This window comes from Pantherophis guttatus, chromosome 2, assembly GCF_059756535.1.
Source record: "Pantherophis guttatus breed Tessera chromosome 2, ASM5975653v1, whole genome shotgun sequence".
Lineage (NCBI taxonomy): Eukaryota > Metazoa > Chordata > Lepidosauria > Squamata > Colubridae > Pantherophis > Pantherophis guttatus.
The window spans coordinates 260,749,768-260,760,424 of NC_142064.1; the positions used below are offsets into that span (position 1 = coordinate 260,749,768).

Below are 10,657 nucleotides of genomic sequence, written 5' to 3' on the forward strand. Positions count from 1 at the left end.
GTACTTTTCACTATTATAATTTTGATTAAATTTATGAAAGAAAAAAAAGGAAAGAGTCAAAAAGAGTATTCTATGGAGGGGCTAAAGAATGCAGAGAGGAGCAATGAAGATGGTAAGAGGCCAGGAAGTCAAACCATACAATGAATGGCTAAGGGAACTCGGTAAGCTTAGCCTAAGGAAGAAGAGGCTTAGGGGAGACACAACCGCCATCTTCCAACACTTGAAGGGCTCTCATAGGGAAAAGGGGTGGAAGCTCATCTGGAGTTGCAAGCTAAAATAAGGAAGAATTTCCTGACAGTGAGAAGTATTTATCAGTGGAACAGCCTGCCTCCCTGAGTTTTGGGTGCTCCATCACTGAAGGATTCCAATAAGAGTTTGGACAACCATTTTTGGTGAATGGTTATGAGGTCTCCTGCCTTGGGTAGAAGATTGGACCAGAAGACCTCCAAGGTCTCCTCCAGCCCTAGGATTCTATGATCTCAACTTCCTGACTGACCTGTAAGAGTTTGCTGGCTGGCTGCTGAAGCTTCTCTTCTATCTCCTGGATGAGATGGTCAAGGGAGCCCAGTTCCTCCATGTGCTTGGCCAAACCCTCCTCCTTTCTTGCCATAATATCCTTCTCCGTTTCTTCCATTTGAGTCAATAGAAGCTTCTCCTGTCCTTCTAACCAGAGTTGTAGCTCTCTGAATTCAGCCACTACATTTTCTTTCACTTCTTTGATGAGGTCCTAGGACAAGAAAGAGAAAAAGCAAAAGTCATAATTTTATTTTTAATTGTTTTACTTAATTATTTTTTCTTTTATTTTAATTGTTATAATAATTAAACAGATTCTTTGAAGAATCCAGAAGTGAGGTGGGAGAATATCCGAAGGAGACAAAAAACCCATTGATATTAAAAAGTGTAGGGGGGAAAGCGTTTTTTTTTTTTAAAGGCTCTAGTTTAATGACCTCTCATGAAAATTTTCTTGGCAATCAGGGATTCCAAAAAAAGAGATAGAAAAATGTTTGCGTCCACACTTTTTTCAATAAGATGAAATACGGTTTGCATTAATTTATTAAACAAAACAAACCCATTGTATTAAACAAAGCTCATGGGATAGGGGCACTTAACCCAACTGTGACTCATTCAGCCAATGTTGACATCTTAGTCCCCAGGTTAAGACCAAGTTCTGTGCCCTAACACCGTCTTTAACTTTAACCAGTGAGATGGTTCCGCCCCAGGCGCCTGATGGAACCCGAAAGGTTCCTGATGGAGCTTGGATCATTTCCCGCCTCCTTAACCCACGATTCCTCTGAGGCCCTAGTGGCGGCCTGGGATCAAATCGCGCCTATGCGGCCTCTGATTCGATGCAGATCCCGGGCGGCTCCATGGTTCACCACGGAGCTCAGGGAAATGAAGCGTTGGAAAAGACACCTTGAGGTTGGTTGGAGGTCCTCCTGATCTGAATCCGACCGAACACAGTTAAGAACCTATACTAGGTCTTATTTTGTGGCGATGGAAGCGGCAAAACAACAATATTTCGCCGCTCTCATTGCATCTGCAGAAAACCGCCCAGCCGCCCTGTTTAGGGTGACCCACTCCCTCCTTAACCTTGGAGCGAGGGAGGACCCCTTTCAGGGCTGAGCTGAGGATTTTGCACAGTTTCTGGAAGATAAAATCGCTCAGATCCGGACCGGGTTGGACTCTGACTGAGCAGAGTCCACTGAGGAGACCGGGCCTAGTCCTGGGTTGAGTTTGAGCCTGTTTCGTTGGATGAAGTGGACAGGATTATGGGTCGGCTGGGGGCCTCCACATGTGCATTGGACCCGTGTCCCTCCTGGCTTGTTTCTGCAGCCAGAGAGGTGACCGGAGACTGGATCAAGGCTCTTGTTAACGCCTCGCTGAGGGAGGGATTCGTCCCCGCTGCACTCAAAGAGGCGGTGGTTCAACCCCTCCTTAAGAAGCCCAACCTGGACCCGGACTCCCTTAACAACTATTGTCCAGTCTCCAACCTCCGCTTTTTAGTGAAGGTTGTTGAGACCATGGTGGCACAGCAATTCCCTCATTTCCTGGAGGAAACAGACTACCTGGACCCTTACCAATCTGGTTTCAGGCGCAGTCACAGCACGGAAACGGCATCGGTCACCCTAGTGAATGATCTCTGGCGGGCCCGTGATGGGGGTTGTTCCTCCATCCTGGTCCTTCTTGACCTCTCAACGGCTTTTGATACCATCGACCATGGTATCCTACTGCAGCAACTCAGGGGGTTGGGGATAGGAGGCACTGTGTTGCAGTGGTTCTCCTCCTACCTCTCGGGCCGCTCGCAGTTTGTATCGGAAGGGGGTCAGAGATCCTCCCAGAGGCCCCTCACTTGTGGGGTGCCTCAGAGATCAGTTCTCTCCCCCCTGCTTTTTAACATCTATATGAAGCCGCTGGGTGAGATCATTCATGGTTTTGGGGTGAGGTATCACCAATATGCGGATGATACCCAGCTTTATATCTCCACCCCAAGCCACCTTGGGGATGCCCTTTCCATGATGTCCTGTTGCCTGGAGGCAGTGTGGATGGGAATGAACAGGCTCAGACTCAACCCTTCCAAGACTGAGTGGCTGTGGATGCCGGCATCTCGGGATCTAGAGGTACCATCTTTAGTGATCGGAGGGAGATTTTTACCCCCTCCAACAGGGTTCGCAATCTGGGTGTCCTCCTGGATTCTCGGCTGTCCCTGGATGATCATCTGACGGCTGTAACCAGTGGGGCTTTCGCACAAGTACATCTTGTGCACCAGTTGCGCCCTTTCCTAGACCGAGATGCTCTCGCCACGGTCACTCATGCCCTTGTTACTTCTCGGTTGGACTACTGTAACGCCCTCTACATGGGGCTGCCCTTGGGATGCATCCGGAGGCTCCAGCTAGTCCAGAATGCGGCCACGCAGGCAATTACGGGGGCTCCTCATTACTCCCGTGTTACACCTCTCCTGCGTGAGCTGCACTGGCTGCCGGTTGCTCTCCGGGTCTGTTTCAAGGTGCTGGTGCTTACCTATAAAGCCCTACATGGCTTAGGCCCGGGGTACTTACGAGACCATCTTCTGCCTTCCTCCCACCGTCCCGTGCGCTCCCACAGAGCAGGCCTCCTCAGGGTGCCGTCGGCCAAACAATGTCGGCTAGCGGCCCCCAGGGGGAGAGCTTTCTCTGTTGGAGCGCCGACCCTCTGGAATGGTCTGCCCACCGAGCTCAGGATAGCCCCCGACCTCCTCTCCTTTCCCCGCGAACTGAAGGCGTGGCTGTTCCAACAATAATCTGATCGTGGGGTTGTACAATGCTATAATTTTAAATTGTTTTTAATGGGGGTTTTAATTTTAATTTGAATTAACACTGTGATTTGTATTGTTGATTGCTGTATGTAAGCCGCCCTGAGTCCTTCGGGAGAATGGCGGCATATAAATCACAATAACAAATAAATAAATGAATGAATGAATGAATGAATGAATAAATAAATAAATAAATAAATAAACTTGGATTCCATTTAAGTCAGAATTTGTACTAAAACACAGGGTGCCTATTATCGAAGATGGCAGATGGTGTTTTCCTTCCTAGTAGCTCAGAAGCTCTTCACCCTTGGATCAATACTTACAAGCATCTCCTGCACTGTTTGCTCTGTGTCTCCTTTGTATGTAGCTATTTTTTCTTTCTCCTCCTTCTGAGCCTTCAGGCAATCCTCCACCTTGATCTGAAAAATACAAGTTTTGAGTTTCTTTTCCGTAAAGAATTACATCGGAGGGAAGACCCAGTTAGAAGATATATGCAATCGTCATAAATTCATGGCAGTTGGCAAGCGTCCAAATTTTGATCATGTGACCACAGAATGCTGCAATGATCATAAGGGTGAAAAACATTATGTCACTTTTTTCATTGTCGTCATAACTTTGAACAGTCACTAAAAGAATGGTTTTAAGTCGAGGACTACCTGTAATGGCACTAAAGTGAGCTGCCTGAGTCTCCTGGTTGCAGTCATCCAGAAGCATCACTGAGAAATGAACGTTTGGCCTGATCCAGCAGGAGTGTTTTTCGGGGTCTGCACTCAAGACTTTGGAGGAATGACAATTTCGTTCTAGAGCAAATGTGGAAAGGGAGCTGGCAAAGGGAGCCTATTTCGCCCTACAGGCAATTTCCCTTGCTAAGCAAGACAGTTAAGTGATGTTCTTGCTGCAGTTGGTTTTTTTAAAAAATAATATTTATTAAATTTTCAAAGATTAAAATATACAATACAAAAAATAGAAAAGAACAATTAAAAAAAATCTATAACACACAACAAAAACAAACAAAAACAAACACATCAAAACCTAAGCACTAGTAACAGCTTTTCTATATCGGTATCTCTATCCTAATTAACTTCCATACACAAATTCTACTTCTATCTGTCTTAACTTACATCCTTATCTAAGTTACAATATCTTCTATTCACAATTCGGTTTCGTAACAAAATATCGCTTACATTTTAGATTTACTCTCCAGCCAGGAATACCATCTATTCCAAATTAAATAGTACTTGGTGTCTTCCCTTTTCTTAATTTCCATAGATAATCTGTCCATTTCTGCGCAGTCATAAATTTTTAAAATTATAAATTGGTCTGGAGGGGATATCCGGTTGTTTCCAATTTTGTGCTATGGCAATTCTACACGCAGTTAGTATGTGTAATATGATATATTGTATTTTTTTTTCCATTTTCCCTTCTTAAATACCGAGGAGGAATAGTTCCGGTTTTCTTTCTATCTTCCACCCAGTTATCTCTTCCAGCCATTTTTTTATCTTCCACCAAAATTTCCTAATCTTAGGGCAGGTCCACCACATGTGGTAGAAGGTCCCTCGGCTATGGCCGCACCTCCAACAATCCGGGGACCTGTTTTGAGAACATCCTTGCCAATCTCACTTGTGGCAGGTGCCATAGCTAAAACATCTTATAAAGATTCTCCTTGTAAGCAGTTGACACTGTTATTTTATAGTTTCTCTCCCATAATTTATCCCATTGATCCAAATGAATGTTATAGCCAAAATTTCTTGCCCAGCTAATCATTGTTTCCTTCACGGTTTCTTCTTCCATTTTAAATTTTAACAGAAAATTATACATTTTTGTGATCATTTTTTCTCCTGGTCCTAATAATATCTTATCCAATTCCAATTGTTCTCTGTGTATACCATATTGTTCCCTGTCTTTTTTATATTTTGTCCTAATTTGCAAATATGGCCACCAGTCAATTTTTATTCCTTGTTTTTTTTAATCCTGTTCTGTTTTTAAATTTCCAAGGTCTTGCTGCAGTTGTTAAGTGAATCACTGCAGTTGTTCACTTTTAGTAACACAGTTGTGAAGCGATACTGGCTTCCCAATTGACTTTGCTTGTGAGAAGGTCACTAAACGAATGGTTGTAAATCAAAGACTATGGTAAATCAGTCTTCAAAAATATTTCAGCCACAGAGAATAAAGCAGGAGGTGAAGGTCTCAGGTTGGAATTAGGGAAGTTTGTTAAAGGAATGGCCGAGGCAGAAAGTTGCAGAGGAGTGTAATAAGACCAGTAACCAATGGGGGGACACATAGACATCAACTTTGGAAACTTCTTGCTTATTATAATAATAAAACACACAGCTCTTTTGATAAGAAAGCTAATTAGCACAAATACGCAATGTATGAGGAATGTGATAAAGTAGGCCAGGACAAGAAATCAAAAGAAACTCCTGTCAAGGAACCTTAATCTTAACCCTATATTTTGAATTATTACATCGTTCAGGGGTCTTGGCTCCTTTAGCTGCTGAGACCCTTTTCCTGAAGTAGGTCATTAAAAGTCCCTTGAGCCGCCTCTCCAGTCTGGTTCTAATTCGCACCTGCGCCAGGCTAAACCCAGTTTGTGGACAACAGAAAAAGTAAATTGATCCAAGGATTGCCAGGAAGACCAAGGATCTGGATGCCTCTCCGCAGGGATTCCTCCTGGCTGATTCCTACCTGGTATTCCGGGAAAGCCTCCTCCGCAGGGATCACAGAGTGGCCCCTGTGCTCTTTGGATCGGTCACAGACCATGCAGATGAGGGTCTGGTGGTCCTTACAGAAGAGCTTGAGGGGCTCCCGGTGCTTCGGGCAGAGGCTCCCTCCTTCCTCGCCCGGATGGCCGCCGCATCGCCTGGCCTCTTCCACTAGCCGCGCCAGCTGCCGGTTGGGGAGGAGGCTGCGGGGCGCGAAGGTCTGCCTGCATTGGGGACAGAAAGCCTCTGATTCCGACGTCCCCCAACTGTGGGTCAGGCAGCCCCGGCAGAAGTTGTGGCCGCACTTGGGGATGAGCACGGGGTCCTGGAAAAAGTCCAGGCAGATGGAGCAGGTGAGTTCTTCCAGGAAACCCTGCAAGGGCGCTTCAGCCGCCATCGCCGCCGCCTCCGCCGGGACAAAGAAAGAGAAAGTTAAGTTTCGTTTCTTTTCCTCCAAATCAGGTGACCGCCTTTGGGCTCTGCACAGACAGGAAACCAAAATGAATTGTTGTTATTCTTGCGGTCAGCCTCGCTGGCTTCTTAAAGGGAAAAAAATGTTTTATAAACAACAAACTGGAGAGAAGCAAACATTCGCAGGATGGATCAATTATTATTGGTCCAATCAGCTCGTCAAAGGGGGGGGGAGTTTTCAAAATAATAATCCTTCTTCTTCTTCCGTCCTTCCTTCCTCCTCCCCCTCCCCCTCCTCTTCCTTCTCCTTCATTTCCCTCATCGGACGTTGGCGATCATGTTGGCGATCCTATTTTTATCAACAGCTGCACGAAAAAGTGCTGCTTTTTAAAATCTGGGGAGAAGCAAATATTTTTGGGACGGACCCCCCAGTCAATTACTGATGCAAGTATCCTGCTAAAGGGAAAGATATTGAAAAATCCTGGGGAGAAAGAAACATCTATGGGGCTGATTCACCATCAATTATTATTCAGCCAGGCACTTGTTAAAGGGGAAAATGCTTTTTTTAAAAATGGGAAGAACGAAACGTTTATGGGACAGAAACAGAATGGAGTAAAGTTGGCATGGAAGAAACTGGGAGAAACCCTTGATAAAACCCCAAAGTCAATGCTGCAATCGATAGGATGTCTCACAGATAAAGGAGAATGTAGAAATTATAATCCGTTCCCTAACTTCTAATATGAATATCTGGCAAAGGAAGACCTGCCTGGAGTGTCCCTTTCCCAGCCAGGAAGTGGATCAGAAAAGTTCCAAAATTGGGCAAAGACTACCTTGTGGAATATGCAATATATAGAATGTGGAATGGGATCATTTGCTGGATGGAAATCTTCAAGGTTGACTAATGAGCTCCCTTAAGGCAAAAGATGGATAGAAAGAGCTATTAGGAGTCTCAGGCCAACCTAAGAGGGGGAGGGAATCTGGTGGGTGGAGAACATCTTATAGGCCATTTATTCAAGGGATTTTGGGGGAGGCTTCCTTAGTCACAATGGGCTCCCCAAGGGGACATGGACACTCCCAAGCCCCTTCCTTTATCTTGCCATTTCAGAGGTGGCACCTCATTTATGGAATGTCCTCCCCAGAGACCCTCAGTTGGCACCCACAGTGGCCTCATTTTGGCATCAGGTGAAAACCCTTCTGTGTTGGGAGGGAGGGAGGGAGGGGAAGGAAGGGAGGAAGGAAGGAAGGAAGGAAGGAAGGAAGGAAGGAAGGAAGGAAGGAAGGAAGGAAGGAAGGAAGGAAGGAATCACTAATATGACTGAGGCTACTATAGTACTACTAAACAGATTTAGGGCCTGGAAACTATAGAGACCTAATTTCCATAATATTCACATCTAAATCTCTTTTTGATATCCCATATTTATGTTGTAGCCAAACCTTCAACCTAGGAAGTTTAACATTTTATCATCTAGTGTGTTAAAGGGAAGTATTGTATAGCAAAATCCTATCTAATTTTTTAAAGTCTGTATTCTAACTAGTAAAATCACTGAAAACATTTCTCTATATCTTGCTGTAGCATCCTTTTTTTTACACTAATGGACACTCTTAGGTAACAATTCTGTTCCTAACTAATTGTTGTCCCCAATTGGGGTCTGAGCCTAGTGCCGAGGCCAATGAAGGATGCCAGACACGAGGTGCAGGTTTTGATTGCTTTTTATTGGGGTACCCCAAGGAAGAGGGCTCCTGGCCAAAATGCCAAGAGAGCCAAGAACAAAGGATTAAAAAAGCTTTATACATTTTCACTAAAGAAGAAGGCAGGACAAGGCGGGATAGTAAGAAATATAATCTAATAAACATTTTAGTAATAATTCTACAATTTGTTCTATTGGTCTCTAGCTGTCCCTATTCCTAAGCCTTGGCTAATGAATGCCCCAGGAGTTATCTAATACCCCTTTGATTTGCTGCAGGCCATCTCTATTCCTAACTTTTAGCTGAGGTCTGTAATTTGTCTAACTCTAGTTACTTTTATAAGCTTTCTAACTACCCAGAATTGTTACAAGCTTTACACATGCATATTTCCTGTGGATAAGCAGTCTTTGTTCTTGCCAGACAGACTCCACAATTAGAGGCTTCCTGACTTACTTTCAAGTGTGTGCCATTACCTGGTTTTATTTTACAGACAGCCCATCACCACCACCACCCTTTGAATCTGAAAACTACTTAATTTTCCAAGATTCACCCAAGATCAATATCCCTGTACTGGGAGACCCCATAGCTTGCTTACAGGTGGAAAGGCAAAGCAGAAGGCATTGTAATGCACAACAGGTGATTTAGAGAACAATGATTATGCCTGCCAGGGTCATTATTAGGTTCTTAACCAGTTGGAATCAGGCAACCATCCTGTCAGTCAATGCCACCAGCCTTTCCATTCGTCCATGGGGGGTGGGGGAGGAGTTGCAGCTATCTTTGTGATGTGTGTAGTCAATACCCTTGTACCCTTGTACTGGGAGACCCCGTAGCTTGCTTACAGGTGGAAAGGCAAAGCAGAAGGCATTGTAATGCACATCAGGTGGTGGTCCACAAGAAACTTTTGGTGGTCCGTGGAGAAATCTTCGTACTTTTGCAGGTGCCCCCTGTTGGAGGACCTGCTCCGGGATGACCAACATCAATCACAATAGAGCTGGAATGTTCCTTGGAGGTCTTCTAGTCCAGGGGTCCCCAACCTTTTGGACCTCAGGGACCACCAAGTTCACAATTTTAAATCCCGCATCCCACTAATACGAATCCAGCACGCCACTTGCTGAAGCGCCTGGACTCCCAGTGACTCCGTTCAGGTAGTCTCCCTCCTCTCTCTTTCTCTCTCTCACATCTCTCTTTCTCTCCCTCTCCCCCGTCCCACTCTCTCTCTCCCTCCCTCTTTCTCTCTCTCTCACACACATCTCTCTCTCTCTCATTATGATTCTCTCATTCTGATTCTCTCTCTTTCTCTCTCTCTCACTCTCTCATTCCCTCTCTCTCTCTCCCACTCTCTCTCTCCCTCCCTCTTTTTCTCTTTCTCTCTCACACATCTCTCTCTCTCATTATGATTCTCTCATTATGATTCTCTCTCTTTCTCTCTCTCTCACTCTCTCATTCCCTCTCTCTCTCTCCCACTCTCTCTCTCCCCCCTCTCTTTCTCTCTTTCTCTCTCACACATCTCTCTCTCTCTCATTATGATTCTCTCATTATGATTCTCTCTCTTTCTCTCTCTCTCACTCTCTCATTCCCTCTCTCTCTCTCTCTCCCCCTCTCTCACATCTCTCTTTCTCTCCCATCTCTATCCCACTCTCTCCCCCCTCACATCTCTCTCTCTCTCCCATCTCTCTCCCACTCTCTCTCCCCCCCACATCTCTCTTTCTCTCCCTCTCCCCCCCTTTCATTCTGATTCTCTCTGATTCTCTTTCATTCTGACTCTCTCTCTCTGATTCTCTCTGATTCTCTCTCTTTCATTCTGCCTCTTTCTCAGTTTCTTATTCTCTCTCTCTGATTCTCTTTCATTCTGACTCTCTCTCTCTGATTCTCTCTGATTCTCTCTCTTTCATTCTGTCTCTTTCTCCATTTCTTATTCTCTCTCATTCTCTCTCTCACTCTCTCTCTCTCTCTGTGTCTCATTCTCTCTCTCGAAGCACTCGCTGAAGCGCTCTCTGACCTTCGGGTCTTCCGCTGTGCCCTTAAGACCCTACTGTTCCGACAGGCGGGGCTGTCTAATTGACAGCCCCTTAATTTGGGGTTTTAAATGTTGGGGTTTTAAAATTCGGCCAAACTATTTAATGATTTTAATTAATTTTAATTATTATATTTGTATATTTATGTTTTTAAACCGGCTGTACACCGCCCCGAGTCCTTCGGGAGAAGGGCGGTATATAAATAAAATTATTCTATTCTATTCTATTCTATTCTATTCTATTCTATTCTATTCTATTCTATTCTATTCTATTCTATTCTATTCTATTCTATTCTAATGGTTGTAAATCAAGGACAACCTGTATTAGGTATGTTTGGATTACTCATTTGCTCCTTTGCCAACGGCAGCTTCTCAATCTTCAGTTCTTTAGATTCTTTGAGATGTTCCAGAGAGCTGCTGTTAGCATTCAAAGTCACCATATCAAAGTTAATTTTGTATCCTGCCTTTATTCTTTCTACTAATAACTCAAGATGGCAAACATATCCCACAGATCTTCCTCCTCCTGTTTTCCCCACAACAGTCCTGTGATAGGAT

General features: G+C 44.6%; 1 protein-coding gene across 1 annotated transcript in view; it reads right to left on the reverse strand.

Annotated features, from left to right (window-relative positions):
• Positions 1 to 6,710, reverse strand: part of LOC148115696 (E3 ubiquitin-protein ligase TRIM39-like) — a 34,732-nt gene extending 28,022 nt beyond the window's left edge. The window contains exons 1-3 of the mRNA XM_087883949.1: positions 5,975 to 6,710; positions 3,613 to 3,708; positions 497 to 727 (exon numbers count right to left, since the gene is read on the reverse strand). Of these exons, the coding sequence (XP_087740075.1) occupies positions 497 to 727; positions 3,613 to 3,708; positions 5,975 to 6,388 (741 nt within the window). The 5' untranslated portion in view covers positions 6,389 to 6,710. The remainder of the gene's footprint in view (positions 1 to 496; positions 728 to 3,612; positions 3,709 to 5,974) is intronic.
• Positions 6,711 to 10,657: the final 3,947 nt, after the last annotated feature.